Source organism: Tilletiopsis washingtonensis, assembly GCF_003144115.1.
Source record: "Tilletiopsis washingtonensis strain MCA 4186 unplaced genomic scaffold FA09scaffold_24, whole genome shotgun sequence".
Classification (NCBI taxonomy): domain Eukaryota; kingdom Fungi; phylum Basidiomycota; class Exobasidiomycetes; order Entylomatales; genus Tilletiopsis; species Tilletiopsis washingtonensis.
In genome coordinates this window covers 145,915-170,499 of record NW_020312021.1, presented here as the reverse complement: position 1 = coordinate 170,499, position 24,585 = coordinate 145,915, and the positions used below count along the sequence as shown (strand labels likewise).

At 66.2% G+C, this 24,585-nt stretch overlaps 12 protein-coding genes across 12 annotated transcripts; 6 read left to right on the top strand and 6 right to left on the bottom strand.

Moving 5' to 3' along the window:
* Positions 1-215: 215 nt before the first annotated feature.
* FA09DRAFT_341367 (hypothetical protein) lies at positions 216-635 on the top strand (the record flags this gene model as incomplete). The annotated part of the gene is made up of 1 exon (XM_025744439.1): positions 216-635. One exon carries the CDS (start codon positions 216-218, stop codon positions 633-635), a length of 420 nt encoding a protein of 139 aa, XP_025595437.1.
* A 442-nt stretch (positions 636-1,077) lies between these two features.
* On the bottom strand, positions 1,078-3,117 carry FA09DRAFT_332332 (hypothetical protein). The gene has a single exon (XM_025743414.1). It carries the CDS (start codon positions 3,044-3,046, stop codon positions 1,451-1,453), a length of 1,596 nt encoding a protein of 531 aa, XP_025595436.1. The 5' UTR covers positions 3,047-3,117; the 3' UTR covers positions 1,078-1,450.
* A 1,496-nt stretch (positions 3,118-4,613) lies between these two features.
* On the bottom strand, positions 4,614-7,092 carry FA09DRAFT_332330 (hypothetical protein). The gene is made up of 4 exons (XM_025743413.1): positions 6,888-7,092; positions 5,502-6,826; positions 5,363-5,449; positions 4,614-5,307 (listed from the first exon to the last, which is right to left on the bottom strand). Exons 2-4 carry the CDS (start codon positions 6,766-6,768, stop codon positions 4,760-4,762), a joined length of 1,902 nt encoding a protein of 633 aa, XP_025595435.1. The 5' UTR covers positions 6,769-6,826; positions 6,888-7,092; the 3' UTR covers positions 4,614-4,759.
* FA09DRAFT_152212 (hypothetical protein) lies at positions 6,981-7,813 on the top strand. The gene has a single exon (XM_025739196.1). The coding sequence runs from the start codon at positions 7,133-7,135 to the stop codon at positions 7,721-7,723; it is 591 nt and encodes a 196-aa protein (XP_025595434.1). The 5' UTR covers positions 6,981-7,132; the 3' UTR covers positions 7,724-7,813.
* A 690-nt stretch (positions 7,814-8,503) lies between these two features.
* On the bottom strand, positions 8,504-9,240 carry FA09DRAFT_152245 (hypothetical protein). Its single transcript, XM_025739197.1, has one exon. The coding sequence runs from the start codon at positions 9,058-9,060 to the stop codon at positions 8,656-8,658; it is 405 nt and encodes a 134-aa protein (XP_025595433.1). The 5' UTR covers positions 9,061-9,240; the 3' UTR covers positions 8,504-8,655.
* Positions 9,241-9,752: 512 nt separating this feature from the next.
* On the bottom strand, positions 9,753-10,245 carry FA09DRAFT_341364 (acylphosphatase; the record flags this gene model as incomplete). Its single annotated transcript, XM_025744438.1, has 5 exons — positions 9,753-9,861; positions 9,921-10,009; positions 10,063-10,112; positions 10,168-10,173; positions 10,230-10,245. 5 exons carry the CDS (start codon positions 10,243-10,245, stop codon positions 9,753-9,755), a joined length of 270 nt encoding a protein of 89 aa, XP_025595432.1.
* A 177-nt stretch (positions 10,246-10,422) lies between these two features.
* On the top strand, positions 10,423-15,078 carry FA09DRAFT_152006 (prokaryotic type I DNA topoisomerase). Its single transcript, XM_025739193.1, has 16 exons — positions 10,423-10,721; positions 10,782-10,834; positions 10,887-11,078; positions 11,133-11,311; positions 11,378-11,547; positions 11,604-11,844; positions 11,896-11,977; positions 12,029-12,386; positions 12,438-12,629; positions 12,683-12,867; positions 12,921-13,046; positions 13,101-13,326; positions 13,379-13,845; positions 13,905-14,027; positions 14,083-14,348; positions 14,406-15,078. Exons 1-16 carry the CDS (start codon positions 10,694-10,696, stop codon positions 14,845-14,847), a joined length of 3,330 nt encoding a protein of 1,109 aa, XP_025595431.1. The 5' UTR covers positions 10,423-10,693; the 3' UTR covers positions 14,848-15,078.
* Positions 15,079-15,111: 33 nt separating this feature from the next.
* Positions 15,112-16,197, top strand: FA09DRAFT_332328 (hypothetical protein). Its single transcript, XM_025743412.1, has 3 exons — positions 15,112-15,467; positions 15,608-15,887; positions 15,944-16,197. Exons 1-3 carry the CDS (start codon positions 15,136-15,138, stop codon positions 16,175-16,177), a joined length of 846 nt encoding a protein of 281 aa, XP_025595430.1. The 5' UTR covers positions 15,112-15,135; the 3' UTR covers positions 16,178-16,197.
* A 728-nt stretch (positions 16,198-16,925) lies between these two features.
* FA09DRAFT_152045 (hypothetical protein) lies at positions 16,926-17,735 on the top strand. Its single transcript, XM_025739194.1, has 2 exons — positions 16,926-17,308; positions 17,377-17,735. The coding sequence occupies exons 1-2, from the start codon at positions 17,036-17,038 to the stop codon at positions 17,590-17,592; spliced, it is 489 nt and encodes a 162-aa protein (XP_025595429.1). The 5' UTR covers positions 16,926-17,035; the 3' UTR covers positions 17,593-17,735.
* A 647-nt stretch (positions 17,736-18,382) lies between these two features.
* Positions 18,383-18,751, bottom strand: FA09DRAFT_341361 (hypothetical protein; the record flags this gene model as incomplete). The annotated part of the gene is made up of 1 exon (XM_025744437.1): positions 18,383-18,751. One exon carries the CDS (start codon positions 18,749-18,751, stop codon positions 18,383-18,385), a length of 369 nt encoding a protein of 122 aa, XP_025595428.1.
* A 213-nt stretch (positions 18,752-18,964) lies between these two features.
* Positions 18,965-20,709, top strand: FA09DRAFT_332326 (putative ERG20-farnesyl-pyrophosphate synthetase). Its single transcript, XM_025743411.1, has 6 exons — positions 18,965-19,279; positions 19,347-19,639; positions 19,745-19,817; positions 20,031-20,154; positions 20,254-20,558; positions 20,628-20,709. Exons 1-6 carry the CDS (start codon positions 18,998-19,000, stop codon positions 20,646-20,648), a joined length of 1,098 nt encoding a protein of 365 aa, XP_025595427.1. The 5' UTR covers positions 18,965-18,997; the 3' UTR covers positions 20,649-20,709.
* A 131-nt stretch (positions 20,710-20,840) lies between these two features.
* On the bottom strand, positions 20,841-24,559 carry FA09DRAFT_332324 (seven-hairpin glycosidase). The gene is made up of 7 exons (XM_025743410.1): positions 23,376-24,559; positions 22,781-23,315; positions 22,521-22,722; positions 22,103-22,457; positions 21,901-22,040; positions 21,793-21,838; positions 20,841-21,734 (listed from the first exon to the last, which is right to left on the bottom strand). The coding sequence occupies exons 1-7, from the start codon at positions 24,240-24,242 to the stop codon at positions 20,904-20,906; spliced, it is 2,976 nt and encodes a 991-aa protein (XP_025595426.1). The 5' UTR covers positions 24,243-24,559; the 3' UTR covers positions 20,841-20,903.
* Between the last annotated feature and the right edge of the window lie 26 nt (positions 24,560-24,585).

Here is a 24,585-nt window from a genome sequence, read left to right as displayed (position 1 = left end):
AGTGCTGGCTCTCGCTGCCAGATGGACGCGAGCGAGGTGCTGGTCGAGTGACAAGCTGCGAGCTGAGGGCGCGGCCTATCGTCGTGGCAGCTGCTGCTGCTTCGGGCGCCCCGCGGCCGGCGTGCCGGATCGCGACTCCCCGCCGCCGCCAGCTCCAGGGCACGGGCGCAGCTGCGCACCCCGCATCGCTCCCTCCCTCCACCACCACCGCCGCCATGTCCACCTCCGTGCCCATCCTCTACGGGCCCTCGGCCCACGTGCCGCTCATCAAGGACCCCTCGTTGCGTGTCCCGCCGCCCATCGCCGCACCTCAAGATCTGCACCCTCTGCCGCCCTCGCTCGCCGACTACTTCGTCTATCCCTTCACCCTCGAGCGCGCCATCGTCGCCGAGCGCGAGCGGCGCGAGGCGGCGCGCCGCGCCGAGCTGCATCGCCTGGCGCCCGGATGGGACGAGCAGGGCCAGGGCGCCGTGCTGGTGCCGACTCCGCGCGCACAGCAGCAGCAGCAGCAGCAGCGGGCGGCGGAACAGGCGACGCAGCAGCCGAGAGGCCCGATGGACGAGCTCGTCGACCATCTTGCCGCGCTCGACGCCAAGGATCAAAGCAACGCGCCGCCGTCGGGGCCCCTCTTCTAGGCTTCTCGAGCATGCCGGCGAAGTGGCGACACTGCAGACCCGCTCGGGTGATCACGCCATCGGCACATCGAAAGCTCGGGACGCAGCCTCGAGTTGCTCTGTTCCCAGGCTTGCAGCTCGAGCAGCCTGATCCAGCTGCCGCTTGCTCGACGAGCTGCTCGTCGGCCGCGCCGATGCGCCAAGCTCTGCTACCCGGCGGTTTGCGCTTGCATCTGGGACGTTGCCATCCCGTCCCCGGCAATCCGACTTGCGGCGTCAGCGCCAGTCTGGCGCGCACCGGCCCGCACACAAGTCTCGTTGCGGCGGCGCAACTGCCGTGTGCGCATCAAGCTACAAGTGCTCTTGCTCGTCGCCCTTCGCTCTCCGCTCGCCGCCGGGCTGCCAGCATCCGCGCGCCTTGTCTCTCGCAGCAACGTGACTGCACGGTGTTCACGCGGCAAGGGAACACATGTCGATCATGCTTCATTGCGCATCGTCGTGCCTGCATCGCATTCTATACGGCGAAACGGCGAGAGAGAATAAGAGAACAGCAGATAAGGGAGAAAAGGGAGTGCTGAGGGAGGAGCGGCGCGACGTGTGATAAGATCGTATGGCGATGGGATGGACAGAGAGGCAAGGGCGAGGCGAACGGCCTTCGCAGCGATTGTAATTGTACAGCATGTGGAGACGATAAAGCGGAGTCGACAGGAGACGGATCGATCGGTCGTGGAGAGGGAGAGCGCAGAGGCGCATGATTGCAATGCAGCCTCGAATGCGCGCGTGCGAGAGCGGAGCGACACGGTCAAGATCGGGAGGAGCAGACGGCGCGGGATGCTTCAGGGCGTCTGGACGTCGGCGCCATTGGCGACGTGCAGTCCGCGATGGGCGCCCCAGAGCTTTGCGGCGGCCTCACGCTCCGCCGCCACGTCTCCATCGTCATCTGCGGTCCTCGTCGTTCGTCGCGGCGGCGACTTGGAGGCCACAAGAGCTTCTGACGCTTGTCTTGCCATCGAGGCTTGATAAGCCTGCACCGAGTCGCGCGAGGCATCGCCCGACACTGAACGAGTGGGGGGCGTAGCGGAGGCTGAGGCAGCGGCCGCGGGCATGGCAGAGAGAGATGCCTCGCGAGAAATGCCGGGGCTCTGAGAGGACGGAGAACCGCCGGCGGCAGGTGCTACGCCGACATCGAGATGCCCGTAGCGCGAGGGCGGGAACATGCCGGGCTGCGGAGGCGGCGAGTTGCTGGGCTGTCGTGGCGGCGGTGAAATGGCGCGATGCGGTGCGAACTGCGGCGAGCCAGGGTGGGAGCGCTCACCACCGCTGCTCTGGCTGTAAGTGCGTCCGCCGCCGAGGCCGCCACCAGAGACTGGTCGACCGCCGGAGTTGTGCTTGCCCGCATTGCGACCCATCGTGTTGGGCGCCGAGTTGTGTGCGTATGCATCGGCTGCACCGCCGGCGCCGGCTGCTGCCAGGGCGCCAGCTGCGACGCCGTACGCCTGTTGCGCGACGTGGTTGGCGTGCGCACTGCTGCCGCTCGGGTTGCGCGCGACGTTGCCGTACCCGGATTGCTCGGGGTACATGCCGGGAGCAGCAGAGTGCATCTGCGTAGACGGACCGTAGTAGCCCGACGCGCGCTGTGCCGCATCGTGTGCGCCCCATCCTGCTGCTCCGTAGCCCGCCTCGCTCATCGCCGGAGCCGCAGAGGGAGAGCCCCACGGCTGCGGCGGGCGCGCCTGCGCGACGCCATCGCCCGAGAGCTTGCTCTCGCCGAGGCCACCGCCCGCACCGCCATTAGCAGAGCCATCGAGCGAGTGTCCGCGCGAGACGTTCACATCGCCAAAGAAGGCATCGAGCTTCTCCGAGTCGCGCGCCCGGCGCTTGCGCAGAATGAACCAGCGTGCCAGGAGTGCCGCCAGCAGCAGCGCCACGACGCCGCCCACTACGCCGCCCACGATGGGCCCGACGCGCGAAGAGCCGCCGCCGCTCGAGGAGTTGCCGACGGTCTGCCCCGTGCTGCCGTTGTTCGACGAGACGACGGTCGACGAGGGTCCGGCGCCGACGACGACCTGCGTGACCGTCACCTGGACGACATTGCCGTTGCTCGTGCTCAGGCTTGTTGCGACGAGAGTGGAGGTGGTGGGCCTCTCACTCGACGCAGCCGGAGCGCGGGTCGACGTCGGCGCGGCGGAGGTGGGGTTGGCCGCCGCGGAAGTCTGAGGCGCCGCAGTGGTGCACGGCGGCGTGGAGAAGACGGTCGACGTCGGCACGACGCGCGTCGACGAGCCCGTGACGAGGACGGTGCTGGTGCTGACGCTGCCGGCGCCGGTGCCGCTGGCCTCGGCGGTGACGAGCTGCGTGGATGTCGAGGTGAAGAAGTCGGTGCTGGTCGCGTACAGCGTCGACACGGCGACGGGCGTGCCGCAGTTGGCCATGGCGGCGGCGCAGAGGACGGGCCTGTGCGAGAAGCGGGAAGAGTGGCGAGGGTGGGTGAGGTGAGAGAGGTGGAAGGAGCTGAGCGCGAGAGGCGAGTGCTCGGCGGCGAGCTGGAGGACAGAGAGGAGCCGGGCCGCCGGGCTGCTGGGCTGCCTGATGCTGGGCCGCCGTCGTCGTCGTCGTCACGCGCCGCGCCGCAGCCCAGCGGCAGGCACCAGCTCAGCTGCAGCGTGCAGCAGAGGTGCAGCCTCCCTCCGCAGCTGCTCGGCTGCCTGCCTGCTGCTGCTGAGCGGCTGCGGCCTAGGCGCCTTCCCGCGTCAGCATGCGCCTCAGCCGCAGCGTGCATGCCCGCGTGCTCAGGCGCGGCAAGCAAAGGGCGCCGCAGCAGCGGAGCGCTCCACCTTGCAGCGGCCGCGGTGCAGCCTCGGGCGGTGGAGCAGCAGCGGCGCGGGCGTTCCCAGCATCAGGCAGGCTGTGCAGCGCAGCCCGACAAGCTCGAGGCTGCCGTGGTGCCGTCGAGGTGCCGTCGCCTTGCGAGGTGCAGGGTCGCGGCGTGGCATCGCGTCTGAGCTGCGATCCTCTCCCACGGCGCCGCGCCATCGGCTGCCCCTCTCGTGCCTTTCGGCCGCTGCCGCTCTCGCGCTTGCCTCGGTGCTCCTCCCGACGTCGGCACCGCGACGCCCGCAGCCGCTCCTTCTCTCCCTCTCCTCGCGCCAATCAAGCGTGTGCATGACAGCATGGAGCATGCGGTGCGGCCCGCTCCCGCTGCCGCTGCCTCCCTTGTCCCTCTCACCGCAAAGTGAAGGCCTTCATGCTTCTCCTCGTCCTCGCTCGGCCGGCCTGTCACGCGCTCATGCTGCTGCGCGTTGCTTGCCGCGGCAGCACGCGCAGGCCGAGCCTCGCCCGCGCCGCCATCGCTGCCGCTGTGGCTTCGAAGGTGCAGGGTGCAGATATGGCGCCACGCGCAACTCTTGCCGTCCGCACTTCCGGCAGGCTGCGGCTGGCCATGCGCCTTGTCGCACGAGACGGCCTCGCACAGAGAAGCAGCCGAGATGCTCTGCTTACGGCTGCTGATGCGAGCTGCGCTGGCTGCCGCTGCCTGCTGGGGAGGAGCACCCACACCTTGGCCTGCGGCGCGCGAGCAGCCGATCAGGCGTGCGGGCAAGGCAAGGCTCGGCGTCCGTCGCGCGGCAGAGCAGGTAGGCGGAGCGTCGAGGCGATGAGACCCAGAGCTGCGAGCGCCACCTCGCCGAGCAGCGCCGCGGCCGCCAGCCCAGGTACAGGCGTGCAGCGCACATGCGGCAGCGGTGATCGCCAACCTCGGCCGACTCGCGGGCTGAGACGTAGGTCTTGGCATCTCTCACGGGCGGGGCGGGGATCGGACGATGCGCGGGCATCGCAGCTGCGTTTAGCCGACGCTGCTGCAGCTGCTCCCACGCTCTCGACTCTCTCACCCCTATGCCTGCACAGAGGCAGCATGGAGCCAGTCGGCTCGCAGCGATGCAGGCGCACGAGGTGTGCACCACGGGCGAGGGAGCAGGGTAGCGTGCATCAACGAGGAACGTCTACCTTGACAGAGAGGGCGAAGATACAGGCGCAGAGAGGGTGACACGTCGAGATGGAGGAAGGTGACGAAGGGGTGCTTCCGACAGCGACGAAGCATTAGAGGGAGGGTGAGGCGCCTGCCCCGGACGCAGACGAGAGGAGACAGCTCAGGAGCGCCAGTTGCTGCCTTCAGTCGGCTCGTACACGCCGCTGCTGTAGCGCGGCAGCATGTCGTGCGTCATGCGGTCGTGGTGCTCCTCTTGCGCATGGTGATGGGCGTACGTCGACGACGAGGAAGGTCCGTAGTGCTGCTGCTGCTGCTGTTGGTGTTGCTGGTGCGCCGAGCTGTGCGCATGCGAGCTCGGATGGCCGTAGTTGTGGCCGTACGAGTGCATCGATGGATGCGCGTGCGTCGAGTGGTGCGACGCAGGTGCGTGGTGGCCGTGGTAGGCGCTCGAAGAGTGCTCCGGCGAGTCGTCGGGACGACGCTTCTCCTGATGACTGCTCTGGTGGCTACCGCCGGCGCTGGCGCTCGCGCTGCCGCTGCCTGCGCTACCCACTCCACCGCCGCCGCCGGCGCTGCTGCTGGCACTGTGCTTGCGGTCCGCCAGGTGGCTGCGCTGCTCGCCCGAGCCGCTCCCGTTGCGCTCCTTTTGCTGCTCGGCTGCCTTCTCGGCCTCCTTTCGCGCAAGCACCTTGGCCTTAGCGCGCCGGTCTGTCGAGCGACACTATGAGCGCAGCGTGGGACGGCCAGCTGCTGAGCCACTTACTCTGGAACCAGATCTGCACCGCCCGGATCGGCATGCCGAGCTGCTCTGCGATCTCCTTGCGCGCAGCTGCCGTCGGCTTTGGCGTCTCTGCGAGACGGTGAGTAGCTGCTGCAGTGGCGCTGTCTCCGCTCGCACTCACCCTGGAACGTGCCTTCGAGCACCTTGAACTGCGCCTTGGTCGTGCGGCGGCGGTGCTTCACCTCGAAGGGGTTGAAATAATGTGTGCGAACTTCCGACGGGTTGCCGTAGGGGTCCGGCACGACGCTGACGCTCGGCTGTGCGGCCTGGTACGAGGGCACGCTCGAGTAGCCCTGCGGCACTTCGAGCGGCACGCCGTGATGGCCTGCGTAGCTGCTGTACGTCGGCGCACTAGACATCTGCAGCACGCTGCGCGGCTGAGCGAGTGGCGCGCCGTAGTAGCCGTGTCCAGCTGAGGGAGCATGTGCCGTCTGGTGTGCATCGGCGCCCGTGGCTGTGCCCCAGGCGTGCGAGGTGCTGCCGGCCATGTTGATCGAGTGCTGCTGGTGTGCGCTGCCGTGGCTCGCCATCTGCCCGTACGTCGGCGACGCCGGACGAGCGTAGGGCTTGGCCGAATGCTGATACGTGTTCGTCGGCACGCCACGCACGGCGCCGTACGAGCCGAACGACGTCGAGCCGGCGAGTCCGGTACGAGGAGAGTCCGGGTCGCTGCCGTTGTAGCCCTGTGGCTGCGGCGAGAGACCGCGCTCATAGCCGCCGTGCTGGCCCGACACGGTCGAGGGAGCGCTGTAGCGATGCTTGCCGTACGGCACGGACGGCAGCGTCTGCTGGTGTGCGTGCATCGAGCCGTACGCCGTGTTGCTGGTTGTCGAGTCGAAGGAGCGCTGTGAGTGATGGCCTCCGCTGTAGCCGTGCTCCATGCCCGAAGACTGCTGCTGCTGCTGCTGCTCAGCATGCGCCGCGAGGACGGGCGACGTCGCCTGTTCCGTGCCGTTCCAGCTGCCCGTCGAGCCGGACGTCTTGATGTCGCGTGCCGGCGCTGATCCATGCACGTCGCCGGGATAGTGGGCGAAGCGAGACGTCTCACCAGAGCTGCGCTCCGACGGCGACATGGCCATGCCGGACGGCTGGATCGCCGGTGGACCTAGCGCATACGCCGGCGAAGAGTTGCCTGCGCCGGGCGGGCCGACGGCGCTGTTGGGCTGCAGCGCCATGGGCAGGTAGCGCTCATGAGTCGAGCCGCCCGAGCCGTGCATGCTGCTGTTGCCGTTGCCGCTCTGAGAGTGCGCGTTGGGCGTCGCATTGCCGCTGCTTTGAGGCCAGCCTTGCGTCATGAGATGGTTCGACGACAGCGGAGGCAGCGTCGCGGCCGTGCTCGTCGGCGAGAGGTTGGCAGGGTTGTGCACGTCGGCGCTCCAGGTCGACATTGGCGCGAGAAGACTGAGGTGACGTGAAGACGAGGGCGAGGGTGATGGGAGGCGCGGTCTGTGCATACGCAAGAGATGAGCAGGTCGATCTCGCTTCATGATCGTCGTGCTCAACTCACCCACGACGATAGCGGACGGCCTGGTTCGTGCGAGAGTGCGAAGAAAAGGCGGTAGCAGCCAGACGCCTATTTGCCGCTCTAGTGACGGGAGCTGTCGGAGTGAGAGAGCGAGCGAGAGAGCACGGGAGCTTGATGAGATGAAGACGGAAGGGCCTCGCTCGGCGGGATTGCGCTGCTTATAGGGAGAGAGGGAAGCAGGAAAAGCGCACGGGCAGCGAGCAGAAGCAGCGCACAGCGAGGACAATATGCACGCTGTCACCTTCCGCCTGAAGCGAGGACAAATGAAGCGTCTCCCGGCCTCGAAGCGCGGCAGATCAGCTGCCTTTGCGCCAGAGTGGGCGAAGGGCTGCCAGGCACAAAGCGTCGACGAGCGAGAGGGGTGCGGCCGTGCCAGCGGTACGCGCCAGCCGGCGGGAGGCGAGGCGAGGCCGCCGGCCAGACACTCTCGGCCTGCTGTGTCGCTCGTCGCCGTGCTGGCCCGCGGGCCGCGGCTTGTCCTCGCTGTCGTGCTGGCAGCACAGCTTTGTACAGCCCAAATCGGGACACAGCAGGCGAGCAGCGGGTGGGCGGCACCGAGGCGGCACAGAGCCTGGGTGCTGACCGGCCGGGTCCTCGTTGCCGCAGCTGCAGCGCTTGCGTGGCGGCGGGCTCGGATCGGTCGTCTTCCCTTCGAGTGGCGGCGGGACACCACCAAGAGGGTGAGGGGAGCGCCTGCTACCGCCGCCTCCGTGGAGCTCGAGGAGCGAGATCGAAGATCAAGCGCTATCAAGTCCTGTGAACAGACTCGGCGCTCGTGTGAGATGCGAGCGTGCTCTTCTGATGAATTGCGCTGTTGAATAGGGTGTTGCAAATGCGGCTGCGGGCGTTGAGGTCTACTTCGCCTCGGGCGCGAAAGACGATTGAGCGGCGAAGAGATGGCCCGTGGAGCTGCTGCGCTGGCGCGCTCGAACAAGAGGCTCAGGAGTCAGGGGCGCAAGCGCTCTGTGCCGGAGCCGAGAGGGCGCGAAGAGGAGGGCGTCATGAGGCGACGACCGGAACGCCGAGCCGCGGCGTCGAGTCGCCGGCGAAGAAGGAGAAGGCGCACAGGAGGGGTCGCCCCACCTGCGGCCGAGGTGGAGAGAGGAGCGCTGCTGCTGGGGAGAGGAGCGCTGCTCCTGTCCAGGAGCTGAGACTCAGAGAGGGGTGAACCCGCTCGCCTGGGCGCGCACCGGCGTCGTGAGGAGGTGGTCGAGGAAGGAAGGGTGAGGGCCGAGCGAGGTCGGTCGGCCGCCGATGCGCGAGCTCGTCCTGTGGCTGCAGCAGCCGGCAGGTGATCAGAGGTGCACAGAGCGGCCTGTAGAGGGGAGGCACAGCCGGCCTTGCGCCAGCTGGCGGCTGACTAGACGCTGGTCGGCAGACAGGAGCAAACGCGAAAGCCTGATGATCAGGCGCCGCAGCGAGACCTATTTGCCGCCGCAGAGCCATAGCGCATCGAAGGTCGCAGCCGCACGAGGTGTAGAGGAGGCATCGACGAGGGCTGTGATGCTAGATGGCTCAAGGAAGGCCGGTGTGGAAACGCTCCGAGGCAGCCACTTGGTCGGAAGCCTCGAGCGGCGCGCGCGGAAGCAGAAGCTGCGGCGGCTACTACGAGAGGCAGGGCATCGGCCGACGGCGCATGACGCACAGGCACCGACGAGGATGCTTCATCAGCCATCGGGCAGGCAGATCCGCAGCGAGGCAAGAGATGGAGGAAGTGGCACACAGCCGGCGTTCCGTGCGCGAGAGGACGTCAGCTGCCGCTGTGTCGCCGGCGCGGTTTCCGCTGCTGTCGAGCAAGGCGTAGCAGCCGTCGATCACCTTCAGCCGCGAGGCGTAGCGCCATAGTCTTGCAGGCTAGTGATGGCTGGGATCGAGATCCGAGCTCGCGAGCGGCTGGCGGGCGGCGGGCCTTCTTCCTGTGTCTCCGTTCGCTGCGCGTGACATGCGATGCCGCTCTCCTGCGCGGCAGACGTGCAGAAGAGCTGCGGCGACAGCGAAGCGGCTCCCGGCGCTTGAGGTTTCGTAGCTGAGATGCGTGGAAGACGGGAAGCAGAAGCAGCATGCAGCATGCGAAGGGCGCGTGCGTGACGATCCCTCGGAAGCTTCGCTCGCTAGCGTGCTCCGCCCTCGCGGCTGCTGCGCTGCACCTCGCCATGCCGCCCTCTTGGGCTGTCGGCGCTCTGGCGGCTGCAGCTGTCGGTCTGCTGCGAGTCGAAGCTTATCGGTCTGCCATCCTGCGTGCTGGATGCTACAGCTTGCTCGTGGGCTGCAAACCGCAGCGGCGGTCCTGCATCGGCATCAACGCGGCATCAAATCTGGACCCTCTCGCTAGCCCGCTCGCGCATCTTCGCAGCGTGCCGAGCTGCTTGCTGCCTCTACGCTGCTGATATTGCCGCCAAAATCTGCATGCTGATCAGCGGCTGTGACCTGTGCGATTCTGGGCTGGGCACGCACGCTGCGACCGCACAGATGGCCACGGCGTGGAAGCTGCTTGCTTCTCTCTGCCGGCGGTCCGTAGAGCCGCGGCGCACCCATAGCTCGGGCCTGCGGAGTCAGATCAGCGGTAGCTCGGCAGAGACTGGACGTTCCGAGTGACAGCAAGAGCTCTTCATGGGCGGTGTCTCATCAGAGGGCTCGAGGCGCAGTGCTGCCACTCCCTTTGGCCTCGGCTCCGCGCACCACATCGAGCTCTTGAGCTCATCACTCAAGCCACCCACCGACGAAGGTGGCGCTTGCAGCATCAGAGCGGCAGAACAAAACCCTCGTCAGAGCGACACCTTCTGGGATCAGACTCCTTCATTGATGCTCTTTCCAGCCACCTCGCATCCGTGAAGGTCGCTGTGGCAGCTAGTGGCGCACCTCGAACCCGCTCGGCAAGTGCTCGTCCCCCTCGCGCTCGCGCACGTCTGCCTTGTCGACTCGCGCGCCCGAAGGGCCTTTGTTCAGAAAGGCTCGGCTATGTCGAGAAAGTGTCAGCAAGCACAGACGAGGCGTCGGGCACGACAGAGGGCTCACAACTCCTGCAGCTCGCTGGCTGGGCCCGCCGCCTCGCCCTCGAGGGCGCCGTCGCGCGTGTTGCGCACCCAGCCGCGCAGCTTGAGGCGCTGCGGTGCAAGTGGTTGTCAGCACCGGGCAGATTGAGCGGCGAGGAGCGCACCTTGGCCTCCTGTGCGGTGCTGTAGCGAAAGCCGACGCCCTGCACCAGGCCTGGCAACCTGTGAGCAGCTGTCACTCGCGGCATGTTCACGCGAGCTTTGCGCACCTGTGACTGAGGCGCGGAAGATCAGCGTAGGACCAGCAACGCCTGCCGCTGCGGCGACGCACTCCTGAACTCAAGCATGTTGGGCAGCGTCTGCGCTGCACTGGGATGTGGACGTCGGGAGCGGCGGCTGCACCTGCACGCCGGCGGAGAGCAACACCGCCCGCCAAGGCGCACCCCGCTCGCCATTTCCGCGCTCGCGCCCTCCACTCGAGCAACGCGTCGAGGGACGCGTCGCTGCTGCCTGCTTCCCGCACACCACCACCTCGCTGCGCCTCTCTACTGTCGTCCCTTCACGGGCAGCACCGCCAGTCTGCTCGCCGCCCGCACGCTCCGCCTTGCTGCTGCAGCGCCGCTCACTGCGCGCGCCGGAGCGGCTGCTGGACTGCTCGCGCCGGCACCTCGCGCTCGTCTGCCCAACACAAGGCGCTGCCTGCGTATATGCGCGCCGGTGCAGCGTCCGCGTGCTGCAGTCGCAAAGCAGCGTAGAGAGGAAGGCCAAGGCGCAGAAGCAGAGAGTCAGCGGCCGATGAGGGTGCTGTGCGTTGCTGAGAAGCGTGAGTCGGGCCGTCTGACGATGCTGCGCCACCGCTGAGGCCTGCGTTGCTCGGACGCAGCATCGATCGCCAAGTCCATCAGCCAGATCCTCTCCGAGAACGACTTTCAGAACGTGAGTCCAGCGGCAGTCTCTGCTTGGCTCGCTGGCTGATCACGAGGCGCAGCGACCGGGCAAGGACAAGTACTGCCGCAATTTCGACTTTCGCTACCGCCTGCACGGGCGATGGGCAGACTTTACAGTGACGTCGCTGCGCGGTCATCTGACAGAGCATGAGTTCACCGACGCGCATCGCAAATGGGGCTCGTGCGAACCGGCAGCGCTCTTCGATGCGCCGATGCGCGTGTCGATTCGCGAGGTGAGTGGTGCCGAGTGCTTGCTGCAGAGTCGTGCTGAGGCGCGAGGCTGCCAGGACGGCAAGGCGATTGCGCAGAACTTGCGGCAGGAGGTGCGCAACGCAGACATGCTCATGATCTGGACCGACTGCGATCGCGAGGGCGAGCATATCGGCTCCGAGGTGGTGCACGAGTGCCGCAAGGTGAATCGCAACGTGCAGGTGAAGCGGGCGCGCTTCAGCGCTATCATCGCAGCGTGAGTAAAGGCTGCATTGCCAGCTGAGCTCCTCTAACCCAGCTCGCTGCTCCTCGCCACTCGCAGCCAGATCCACAATGCAGCGCAGAATCCCGTCGAGCTCGACTGGTCCGCCGCTGCGGCGGTGGAGGCGCGCTCCGAGCTCGACCTGCGCATCGGCGCTGCCTTTACGCGCATGCAGACGATGGCGCTGCAGAATCGCTTCCACGAGCTGAGCAAGAACATCGTCAGCTATGGTGAGCTCATCTGGAAGGCGTGTGGTGCCGCAGCTGACCGTGACGTCGCGTCTCAGGCCCTTGTCAGTTCCCGACGCTCGGCTTCGTCGTCGACCAGTACGTCAAGGTCATCACGTTCGTGCCCGAGCCGTTCTGGTACGTGCACGTCATGCACCGCCGCGACGGCAAGGAGGTCTCGTTCAAGTGGACCAAGAACCATCTCTTCGACCGTGACGCTGTCCTCGCGATCTACGAGCGCTGCCGGGCCAGTGGTGTCGCCCGCGTGACCAGGGTCACGAGCCGCCAGACGCGCAAATTGTATGTGCTGTCGCAGCGATGCCTCTGCACATGCTGACGTCTCTGCTACAGCAAGTGCACGCCTCTGACGACCGTCGAGCTGCAAAAGCACGGCTCGCGGCTGCTGCGCATGTCGCCCAAGATGATCCTGGATGTAAGTGCCCCGCCTGCCCGGCCTCCAGTCCCAGCTCACCATGATCGGCAGATCTCGGAGAAGCTGTACAACCGCGGCCTGCTCTCCTACCCGCGTACCGAGACGGACCAGTACGACAAGGCGTTTGACTTCCGCGCGCTGATCGAGAAGCAGACGAGCGATGCGTCGTGGGGCGCCTTCGCCACGCGCCTCAACAACGGCGAGTTTGAGCGGCCGCGCGACGGCAACAAGAACGACAAGGCGCACCCGCCGATCCACCCGACCTCGCACGACCACAACCTCAGCGGCGACGAGAAGCGCGTCTACGATTACGTGACGCGCCGCTTCCTCGCCAGTTGCCACAAGGACGGTGTCGGCCGCCAGACCACGGTCGACATCGACATTGCGAAAGAGCAGTTCAAGGCTACTGGTGAGCTGCAGAGGTGCGACGGGCTCACACTCCGCTAATGCACCGCTGCAGGCCTTGTGATCCAGCAGCGCAACTTCCTCGAGGTCTTTGTCTATGAGCAGTGGTCTGGCACGCTGCTGCCCGAGTTCACAGAGGGCGAGACGTTCACGCCGACGGAGCTGTCGATGAAGGAGGGCGAGACGACGGCGCCCAAGCTGCTGACCGAGGCAGACCTGGTCTCACTCATGGACCGCAACGGCATTGGTGAGTGTCCTGCAAGCAGAGACGGGGCGGTGGCTGACGGCCGGGCTTGGCAGGCACCGATGCGACGATTGCAGAGCACATCTCAAAGGTCATCGAGCGCACGTACGTCATGACGACGATGGAAGGGCAGACCAAGTATCTGCTACCCTCAACGCTCGGCATGGGCCTCGTCGAGGGCTACAACTCGATCAATTTTGCCGACGACAAGAGCCTGTCGAAGCCGCTGCTGCGTCGCGAGGTGCGTGCTCATGCGTAGAGACGTGCATGGGCGCTGGCTGACGCGCCGCCCAGATGGAGGAACGCATGGAGCGCATCTGCGAGGGCGCTCAGACAAAACAGGCCACCGTGACGGAGAGCGTCGAGGAGTACCGCGCGGTCTTTGCGCTGGCGACGCAGAATCTTGGTCGCATCGTCCAAGTGAGTCATGCTCCACCGTCTCCGCCGAGCTTGCTCGCTGATGCGTGCCATCAGAGCGTCTCGAAGTACCTCCGAGGCGAGGAGGAGGGCGACGCGGGCGGTGCACAGGCCGGAGGCGCCGCTGCAGCAGGTCCAGGCGGCGGTGGCGGCGGGGGTGGCGCCCCTCGTGGCCCACCCGGTGGCGGAGGCGGCCCAAGTGCACCTCGCGGCAACCCGCCACGGCCACCGCGCCCGCCGAGCGAAGACGAGTTTGACGAGTTCGACGACGACGTCGGCTTTGGTGAGTGCGAGCGCGGTCTGCAGTCCGCTCGATTGAGCTCACGCCTTGCCAGCGATGCTCGACGAGGTCGCGCTCGACGCCGCTGCGGTACAGGCGCCGAGAGCGCAGCCGGCACCGCGGGCTCGCCCTGACCGGCTTGCGCCTGCGCCGAATCGGGACCTCGACGATGACGACGACTTTGTCATCCTAGACGCCCGCGGCCCGTCAGCCAGCGGCTCGAGTGTCGCTCGACGAGCGGCATCTCCACCAGCGCCACGCCGGCAGCTGCCGCCTGTCCGTGCGCCGACTCCCGATGCAGCACCAAGCGGAGACACGCCGCTCTGTCGCTGCGGCGACGAGGCGGTGCAGCGCACAGTCGGCAAGGAAGGCGCCAACAAGGGCCGCCAGTTCTGGTCTTGCAGCAAGCCGCGCGACGATGGCTCGTGCGGATTCTTCTCGTGGCTCGAAGATGCCCAAGGTGCAGGGCAGCAGGCACTGCCGGGTCCGAGTCGGGCTCGAGGTGCTCGTACAGCTGCGGGTGTGAGTGCCAGACTGGCAAGCGGCGCTTCGCTAACCGCTGACGCTTCTTTGCGTCGCAGGGCTCAGAGATCGATCGCTTCCGCCAAAACTTCGCCAGCCAGCAAGACGAGGACGGTGGAGCTCCGGGTGCCTCTATCAAATGCGAGTGCGAGCTGGAAGCGAAGCTCCTCAAAGTCGCCAAGGTCAGCCTCTCCGCTTCGATGCATCTCGCCTGTCGCTGACGCATTCCGCTCGCAGGACGGTCCAAACAAAGGGCGTGAGTTCTTTGGCTGTCCGAAAGAGAGCACTGGCGCGCGCTGCCGCTTCTTCAAGTGGGAAGATGAGGTGGAGCCTGCTGCCAGACGACCGACGGTGGGCCGACAAGGCTCGGATCGCTTCGACAATGGCCGCGGCTCCGATCGCTTCGACAATGGCCGCTCGAACGGCCGGGCTGCACCGCGTGGTCGCGCTGGAGGCGGGGGAAGCGGAGGTGGAGGAGGCGCATGCTTCAAGTGCGGCGAAGAGTGAGTCGTTGCTCATCTCCATGTGGTCACGTCACCTGCTGACGCGACGTGCGACAGAGGCCACTGGTCCTCCTCCTGTCCGAACGACGACAGCGCAGGTCCCTCCGACGGAGCGCGGCGCTTCAACCGTTCCGATGCGCGGCCCGATATCGACGTGGACGATGCAGACGCCGGCGATGACGATGGCGGCGGAGGAGGCGGGCAGTGCTTCATCTGCAACGACTCGGGCCATTGGTCCCGCGACTGTCCCTCCAAGAACAGCGGCGCCTCGACATCCAACGCCACGAGGGGAGGTCGCAGCAGCCGAGGTGGCAAGTCTTCGACGGCAGGCAAGAATGGCGCCTGCTTCAAGTGCGGCCTGCCCGGACACTGGAGCAGCGATTGTCCGGGCGAAGACGGCGGAGACGCTCCGCCGCCGCCTGCCAGAGGTCGCGGTGCCAAGCGCCGCGGCGGCGCAACAAGCAGCTCGAGGCCGCGAGCCAAACGCGGACGAAGCTGATCGACGGCTGCAGCGGCGCCCTCCGCACATATCGCGCTGCCTGCCTCACCCATACGTGCTGACATTCTCACATCCGCTCACTCGCTGCCTGCCCGCTCACATTCATCTGTACTGTCCGTCTTGCAACGCACACCTGTCACCATCGCGAGGAAGCATGACCTTGTACTCACCGTCGTGTGGAGGAGGTGCGGAGCATGGTCACGTGATGTACTTGCTCTCGATTCTGCCGAGAGTCCCCTTCTCGCAGCGCGTTTCCTTGACGCTCTCACCTCCCTCGTCTCAGCAGCCATGGCCTCACCTCAATCCATCCCCGGGCCTTCCTCCCCGCGGCCTCATTCCCTTCGCAGCGTCGACAGCACCTCCTCTTCGCCGCTCGAGCTGTCCAGCGCCACACTTGCGCTCCTGGGCCAGTTCCAAGAGCAGAAGGCCGAGGAGACGGAGCGCTTTCGCCGCCTGGAAGAGCAGGCGGAGAGGAGGAGAAGAGAGGCCCAAGGCGCAACATTGGCGCCGAGAGATGGAGAGGGAGAGAACGAGGTGAAGCCGGTGGGAGAGGCGCAGCGGATGAGTGTCGATGAGTTCAGACGCGACTTTGGCGAGAGTTGGCAGTTGTCGCAGTTCTGGTGAGTTGAAGGCTCACAAGGCGAAGCGCTAAGAGCGATGAGAGGGGACGGGGACGAGGAGGGGAGTGGGGGCATGTGGGCACTGCCGAGTGTCTACAGCCGCCTGAGAGGGACCCGAGACTGATCGCTACACTGGCCAGGTATTCGGCCTCCTTCTCCTCGCATCTCGCCTCTCTCGTGCACGCCCAGCTCTCCTCGTCGGACGCGACGCTGGCCTTCATCTCCTGTCCGACGGCCTACGTGGGCTTTCAGCATGCATACGACCGCGGCAACACGTACCTGCTCGAGTACGACACGCGCTTTGCGCTGCTGTCGGAGCAGGAGTTCGTGCGGTATGACCTCGACGAGCCGCTTGCGCTGCCTGAGGGTCTGAAGGGCAAGGTGGACTTCATGGTCGTCGATCCGCCGTTTCTGAATGAGGTGCGTTGGACGCAGCATGCCACGCGCTGCACGAGCTCACGCCGCCGCACATGCAGGCGACGTGCCGCAAGGTGGCGCAGAGCGTGCAGGCGCTGCTGGCGCCGCACGGACGCATGCTGCTGCTGACGGGCCGCAGTGTGTCGGACACGGCGAAGCGCGTGTACAAGGAGGTGGCGGGCGTGCAGCTGCGAGACACGCAGCTCAGCGTCGAGCATGCCGGCGGCCTGGCGAACGACTTTGGCGCCTGGGCCAGCTGGCAGGGCGCCGAGGAGTGGGGAACGAGGCAATAGATGGGCTTGCCAGACGCAAGAGGAGTGCCAGGCCGTGCGTGAGTGAGCGCCACGTGGGAGAGTGAGAGCCGAGGTGAGCCGGTTCGCCCAGCGCCTCGCTCGTCTCCGGCGCGCGATGCACGACAGTGTCAGGAGGAGAAAGCAGCGAAGCATGCGGCGCTGCGTCTGCTCAGAGACAAGAGACGGAGACTGGGCTGAGGCGAGCGTCGCGATGCTGGCGCCCGTCTCAAGAGCTCGCTGCGCACTGCAGAGGCTGCGCTGCTCGTGCGCGCCGAGCAGATTGCTCGCAGCGTGCTGAGCTGCGACTGCGTCCCATGCTGGCACGCAGCACCGAGGTCACAGAGGCAGACAGAAGCAAAGGCGTCCCGAGCGCAGCGCCATGCCTTGCTGCGGGCGGGGACCTGGCCCTGCCCACGAGCACGCGCAACGCGGCAAAGGCCCCGGCTCGCGGCCGCGGCACCCGCGGGGTGTGTTGCTGCGCGTGGGAACGCCCACCTTAACGCGCGCTGCGGCGTCCATCAAGGCAGCGCTGCAGCTGCAGCGCAGGGCCGCAGCGCGGAACAGCTGTGCCCCACCGGCAACGATGTACCGCAACGCCGACCTGCTGCTCTGGGAAGACGCTCGGACCAGCTCCTGAACGGGACAGCCGGTGCGAGCTGCGGCGCTTGGAGAGCAAGCGGCGGCGTGCCCCCTCGTGCACGCGTGGCGCAGTGCGCTTCCCCACACTCGGCCTCGGCCGCGATAAGCCCACGCCTTCAGCGCCTTGCCCTCGCTCCTCCTCTTGACATCTCGCTCGCCTCGCTCGTCTCTTGCTCACCACCACCACCATCTCTCTTCACCTTCTCGACACGCCAAGCCATGTCCGTTCCGCTCTCCATCTCCTTCTACGTCCCTCCGCCCACGCCCACTCCTCTGCCTCCCCATCGTCCTTCTTTCCTTAACAACCCCACGCTTCAGGGCGTTGATCTGCTCTCGCTTCTCACGGCGCCTGCCGGCAGCGATGCCGAGGCGCAGCAAGAGGCTCAAGCGGCGCTGGCGAATGCGGGCTGTGAGGCCAAGGAGGTGCGTGAGGTAGTGAAGCGCATCGAGGAGAAGACGCAGATGGCTTGCTTTCGCGCCATGCTGCTCGAGGTACGTGCGCGTCTTCTCTTCTGCCTCACGTGCAGAGCAGCTGATCCTTGTCGCTCTCACTCAAACAGGACCGCACCACGATCCTCCTGCAACTCGAGGGCGGCATGAAGTACCACTTGGCGCTGCATGGCACGTCTCCCTCGCCCAACTCGAGCATCAAGCCGCTGTTGAGCTCGGCCGGCTGGGAGGAAGCAGGGCGCAGTCCTTCTCTGAGTCCGGAACGTGCGCGTGCGGGCGACAGCGGCGGTGAGTTCGATTCATCTCCTATGCGGCCGCAGCCTTGAGCGCATGCTGAGTCGAGTCGTGCCGCCGCAGTGGCGTTTGAAGGAGAGCGTGTCTCGAAGGGAGAGACGGAGCTGAAGTGGGCGCTCTTCGAGGCTCCGACGCAGATGCAGAAGATGCAAGGACGTGGACGTGCGCTGTTTCGCAAGACGTGACGACGGCCATGCACACACGGTCTCTCTCTCTCTCCTTCTCTGCGCTCATCAAAGCATCGCGGCCACCGTCTCCCTTTCATGACGCTCTCACGACCCGTCCCTGCTCGTCTCTTTCCACTCGCCTTTCCTCCTCTACGACCACGCTCTCTGTGACACTTTCTCTCGCCGCGAGCTGGCGTGTGAGGTGGGCATTGATGACGACTGAAACCGACGCTCTCGAGACGAGCGAGCGAAGCGCGTGTAGCCGGCCTGTGATGCGCTTCGCCGAGAGCGCAGATCGGACGGAGTGCAGACGCATGAGATGCATCGCGAAGGCGTGCTTTGCGCTCGAGCGATGAGAGCGGGATGCGCACCAGCTCTGCCGCTGCGGACGCTGCCATGACGAGCTGCGCCGTCTTGCGCTGCGTGTGGTCGCACGTGTCCGTGTTGAAGACGCAGCGACTCTTCAGCAGGCAGATGCGCTACGGCACGTCGTGGGTGCGCGCGCGCGCGTGCGAGCTGATGGATGGGTATAGGGAGAAAGAGGTGACGCGGAGCTCGGGAGCAGTCTTGAAGCGGAATGCCGATGCGCCGCCGACGAGTGGCAGAGCAGACTGCTCGAACATACGCCGAGTCTGGCCATCGAGCGACTACAACTCTACTTTGAGAACCAGCCCATCCATCCTGCCTTGTGCTCCTGCCCCTTCTCCTCCTGCGTGAGCGCCTCTCTGCGCTGCCTGACGTCGCCCTCGAGGCGCTCGCGCACCTCGTTCTCCAGCGCGCGCTGCTCGCGCCCGTCGAGCAGCGTCCATGCGAGATGTGCGGCAAAGTAGACGGCACTGCCGTACGCCAGCACGCGCACCATGGGCGGCAGGATGTCGCGGTAGAAGCGGACGTGCCTGTTGGGCGGCGGGCGGGCGGAGGGGGCGGGAGGCGGCGGGGGAGCAGGGGCGCTGCTGGAGAAGCGAAGGAGACGCTGCGGCGTGACGGATGAGCGCAGAGAGCGCGAGAGGAGAGAGGAGGACATGGCTGCTGCGCTTGACGGCTTGAGGCGAGTGTGGAGAGGAAGGAAGCGGGCGGCGAGGCAAGGCAGCGGCAGAAGCCGTCGTGCACGGCCGCCGCGAAGCGCGTCACGTGGCGCGCTGCCTGTGACGCCAGGCTGGGGCAGCCTTGCCTGATGCGCGCCGGCGTGGGGCGAGCGGGGCGCGTCGGATCTTCCAGAGGATCGCCCTCTCGCCCTCTCCCCCCCACATCCCCCCATACTTTCGTCACCATGCCCTCCTCCTCGCCGCGCGAGCGCTTCCTCGCCGTCTTTCCCGCCCTCTCCGCCGAGCTGCTCGACTATCTGCGCTCCGAGGGCATGCCGGCGCCCGCCATCGAGTGGTACGAGCGCTCGCTGGCGCACAACACGCCCGGCGGCAAGCTCAACCGCGGCCTCTCCGTCGTCGACACGGTCGACATCATCCTGTGCACGGATGCGCAGGGCAAGCGGACGAGAGAGCTGAGCGAGGAGGAATACAGGGATGCTGCTGTGCTCGGGTGGTGTGTCGAGCTGGTGCGTCTGCAGCGAAGACGAGGCGATGGGTTGCCCATGCTGATGGCCACGCTGGGGCACGGCGCAGCTGCAAGCATACTTTCTCGTCGCAGACGACATGATGGATGCCTCCGTCACGCGCCGCGGGCAGCCGTGCTGGTACCGCATGCCCGGCGTGGGCAACATTGCCATCAACGACGCCTTCATGCTCGAGGCCGCCATCTACCACCTGCTCAAGACGCACTTCCGCACGCGCCCCTACTACGGCCTGCTCCTCGAGCTCTTCCACGACGTCACGTTCCAGACGGAGCTGGGACAGCTCATCGATCTAATCACCGCGCCCGAGGACGATGTGGATCTGAGCCGCTTCAGTCTGCAGAAGTGAGTCGCCGCTGCGAAGGAGGGGGAGCGAGGGCTGCCGCTGCCGTCGCTGTGGCTCTCCTGTTACTGGCATCGCTGCTGCTGACGCTCCCTTGCTTGCCCAAGGCACCACCTCATCGTCGTGTACAAGACGGCATTCTACAGCTTCTACCTGCCCGTCGCGCTTGCTATGCGCATGGTGAGTGAGGCGATGGGGGACGCTGTATGATGAGGGACAGCGAGAGGGAGAGAGGGGGGAGCAGAGGATGAGAGGAGCGGAGGAGGAGTACAGGAGACAGGCTCGTTCGCGAGTTCGGTTGATATGGGCCGCAGTCTGCATGCTGTCCTCGCTCTTCGCTTTAGCACGCGCGTCGCAAACATACTAACTTTTTCGCCTCCCGCGAATCCCTAGGCCGGTCTGGACGACGAGTCGCTCTACAAGCGCGCGCTGGACATTCTGCTGCCGCTCGGCGAGTACTTCCAGGTGCAGGATGACTACTTGGACTGCTATGGCGCACCGGAGGTTATCGGCAAGAGTGCGTAGCTGCACGTTGAGCGCTGTGGAAGGGCTTGTGCTGATCTTCTCTTCTCTTCGCTTTGCCTCGCTTTCCCTCGCGTCGCTCTCCGTTCCGCAGTCGGCACGGACATCCAGGACAACAAGTGCAGCTGGAACATCAACGTTGCCCTTGCACACGCCACGTCTGAGCAACGCGCCGTCCTGGACGCCCACTACGGGCAGCGCAGTGCCGAGAGCGAAGAGCGCGTCAAGGCGGTGTTCCGTGCCGAGAACATCGACGTCGAGAAGCGCTTCAAGGAGTATGAAAAGGAGAGCCATGCGCGCATCGAGAAGATGATCATGGACATGCCAGAGAACGTGGGCGCCAAGGACGATGGATCGAACGGCCTCAAGAGGGAGGTGTTCCGCAGTTTCTTGGAGAAGGTCAGTCGTGCCCGGTCCTCCCTCCTTTACGCTTGACGCTTGAGAGGCTGATGTGCGAGCGACGAGCAGGTGTACAAGCGCACCAAGTAGCGCGCACGCCGGAGCGGCTTCCCGACCCCTGTATCTCGCTACACTATCCCCTCTCTCCCAGTCCGGCGCATCTGCCGTGGCTGATAATTGCCAGCGCTCCTTCTTGCCTCTCCCAAGCCAAGTGACTGCAGTGATCCGCGAGCAGCACCCTGGCTGGACGGCTCATCAGACAAGATCGCGACCAGGGCGCGAAGGGAGCGATGCAGATGGTATTTGAGTGGGGTGGGTCGGACATGCGTGTCCACGTCGGGTCGTTCAAGGGTCGTGGTCCTCGTCCTCCTCGTCGGCGTACTCGCTCACCTCATCCACGAGCGCCTCATCCTCCTCTTCCTGCTCGGCGAGTCCCACGTCTCGCACGAGCACCAGCTCTCCCTCTTCCGTGACTGCAATCTCCGTGCCCTCCGCCTGCAGCAGCTGCAGTCTCTCGAGAGCCTCGCGGATCACCCGCTCTTGAGCCGCCTGCACCTCCTCTTGCAAGCGGCGCATCTGCTCCGGCGAAGTTTTGCCCTGCGGATGTCCCCATGGCAAGCCGTGCTCGTCCAGCTCCTCCTCGCGCAGCGTCGCCGGGACAAGTGCAGATTGGGGCGGTCCAGCGCGACTCGAGCCGTGAAGCGTACCTGCGTCTTGGCGCGAGACTGCTGCGGTTGCAGTTGGTGCATCGGCGCCGCGTCCTTGCCAAATGAGATCTGCCGAGTTGAGCAGCCGTCGGAGCGCCGCGCTGACGGCTGCCGCGCCGTCATTACCAAGCTCTAAGCCTCGCGCCACGACAGCCTGGCCGGCAGCCGCCGCCGTGCTTGCTGCCTCGGCCGCTCGCAACGCGGCCGAAGCAGCCTGTGCCGTCTTGCGCTCTTGCCGCGCCGCCTCGTCCGCCGCTTGTTGCTTCTGCATCGCCAGAAGCGCCACCTTCTGCACGTGCGTCAAGCCGCCGACGACGCCGCCTTCGCCGCCCGAGTAGGCCTTGGAGCCGGGAGAGGGCTCGTGCGACGCAGAGGCATCCCAGAATGTCTGTCGCCCGCGCCCGGGCGAGCCCCAGACGCCGTTTTGAGGGAGAAGTAGAGGGTGCGCCTCGGTCGTGAAGACGTATTCCTGGGGCGGCGCTGTGAGCCAGGAGAAGACGCGAGAACGATGCCGCTTCCACACTCACGTCGAAGGAGATGAGGTCGGGCGGCGAGAAGAGCAGGTAGTAGTATCTGTGCAGCAAGCACGTCAGCGCTGGGTCCACCAGCAGCATCCGCAAGCACCCCAGACGCACTTGAATGTCTCGGCAAAGGCGTACGACTCCATCGAGTCGGTGTGCTGTGCCGGCACCTGCATGACGTCGTGCAACGACGAGAAGCCAACGTCGGTCATGCAGTGCGTGACCCACGAGGCGAACATCTGCCAGCCGCGCTCCTGTTGTGGACGGGTGATCAGCACAGCGCATTGCCACTACATCCGCCCATGGCGCAACGCACCTGCCAGATCGGATCGCCCGTGAGGCGCCACATGTAGAGCACCGACTCGATCGTCTCCGGTCGATTCCTGTAGTCTCCATTCATGCTCCTCACGCCAACGAGCGGCGCGCCCTTTGCCTTGCCTCGACTTGCGGCGCCGTCTTCATCGTATGTCACCTCGAAGCGATCGTCGTCGGCGTCCGAGTAGAACATGAGCTCTTCGGGCCCAACGCCCGTCGCTGTGGCGTTGTACGCCCACCAGCACGTCTCGGTGAAACGTCGTGCGCTGGTCAGGTCGCGCTCGCGGTCCAGGAGCCGTGCGCCAAGGCCGAGCATGCCGCCGCAGAAGCACGTCAGATGCTCCAGCTTCGGCTGGCTGCAACGCAGGACATGTGTAAGCACTCTCATACAGCAGTGCGCATCGTTGCTGCCCACTCACAAGTATTTGCCGTTGCTGGAGCCAATCGTCATGAGGCTCGGCGCACCCGGCACGCCCGTGATGGTGCGCATGAGCCAGCGCCGCGTGCTGTCCATCGCCTCGGCGTACATGCGGCCGTACTGCAGAGCGCCGCCGAGCAGCTGGTGCTCCTTGATGAGGTACTCGTAGTACGAGTCGGCCATGCCACCAAGCGAGTACGTGCCTGTGTGGACGACGTGAGCATGGGCATGACACGCGTCTGCTTGATCATCGCTGCGCACCGAACATGTGTCTCGACTCCGGGAAAAGCGTCGTTGGAAGCAACGTGCCCAGACGCTCATCAGAGCGCGACGTGTTGCGATCAAGCCAGTCCGTCGTACGCTGCACCTTGTCGAAGTAGGTGCGGTTGCCGGTGAGCTGCCAGAGGCGCGTGAACTCCAACAGATGGCTGCCGGCCTCTGCCAGCACGACCGCTCCCGCTTGCGAGCGCAGCGGGGGCGCACCCAGGCGTAGACGGCCTTGAGGCAAGCCCGAGAACGTCTCGAAAGCCGGCAGGATCAACTGCGCCAGCTCCTCGGCGCGCTCGAGCATCAGCTCATCGCCCGCCAGATCGTGCGCCGAGAGCAGGCCGCCCAGATAGCGAATGACCGTCTCAAACACTGGCACGCGGCCGTCGGATGTGCCGTATGCCGAACGGGTGCCGCCGAGAAAGGTAAAGTCAATGTCGCGCACGTGCTGTCGCGCCACGTCGTAGTCCTCGCGCAGATCCATGACGAGCAGTGTGTCGAGGGCATCGACGATGGTAGCTCCCCAGCCCTGCAGGTAGCACGTCTGAGCGCCGCCGCCGTCGTCGTGCCCACGCGCCTTCTCACTCACGTTGAAGTTGTCATGCGGCTCCTGGCTGACCGGCTTCAGCTCATCGTGTCCCCAAGCCAGCGCCTTGTAGCCGTCCCACGCGTGCAAAAAGGCATTCTTGACGAGTATCTGTCTCTCCTTGATCAGCGCTTCCCTCTGCTCATCGCCCATCTTGCCACTGTGCCGCTGCGGCGCCTCAAACGCATGCTGCACTTTCGGCAGCGGCGCGGCCTTGCCGTCGAGGAACTCTCGAAGCTCCTTCAGTGGCGGCTGCCAGCCACTGTACGGCGCTTTGCGCCAATCATCCTCCAGCGCAACGCGCTCGGGATGCATCGCATCCTCCCGCGTCGTGTCACTGCCATCTCTCCACTTCAGCCATTTCGGCTCCACGCGCTTGATCGACGTCCATCCTTGATCGGTCGGGCGTGGAGGTGGCGTGAAGGTGCGGGGCGCCGAGAGCACGGCGAGCAGATGTTCGGGAATCTCGCCCAGATGAGGATCGGCAGGGCGGGGCGAGGCAGAGTTGGCTTGGATCGCCATGGCCATCGAGGCACTCATGTAGGCTACTTGTGCGGGGAAAGCCGAGGAGTTGAGCACGGGGCGATCCGACGCCTCGCTGGGCGGCTCTTCGTAGCCCACAGGCAACTGAGCGCCGAGAATGGCATCGGCGGGCCGAGTGTGCCCAATGCGTCCGCCGAAGCCGGAGCCGAACGGACTGCTTCCTGCCTCGCTGTCGCCTGGCGCAGGTCGACCAGGAGACGGTCGACCGGGAGGCGAAGGCCGGGCTGGCGGTGCTGCCTCGAGTGGGTCGGGAGCAGAAGGTGGCACATCGAAGTCGTGCACCTCTGGCCCAGCGTCGAGCGCAGAGTCGCCGCGGAAAGGCGTCATCCAGCGCTGAGGCTGGAGAGCATCGCGCCACTCTGTGCGGCGCAGCAGGAGCGGCGTCAGTGCTCAGTCGGCATGCCAGCAGCTGCATCGAGCGGTGAGGCTGCCTGCGCTGAGAGACGCAGCGAGACCGGGGTTGAGCAGGAGCCAGAGCCCTCTCGCCTCACCAGCAGCTGCTTGTCCACCTTGCTCTACCACGCCATCGCTTCTGTGCGCCTCCTTGCTCCTCCTTCTCGCCGCCAAGCCTGTCCGTGCGCTCGACCCCCTCACTCACCGCTCGTCCTCCACCCCGCCCAGCCCGGCACCCAGAGCAGGGTGACGAGCGCCGCGAGCGTCAAGAGCATGC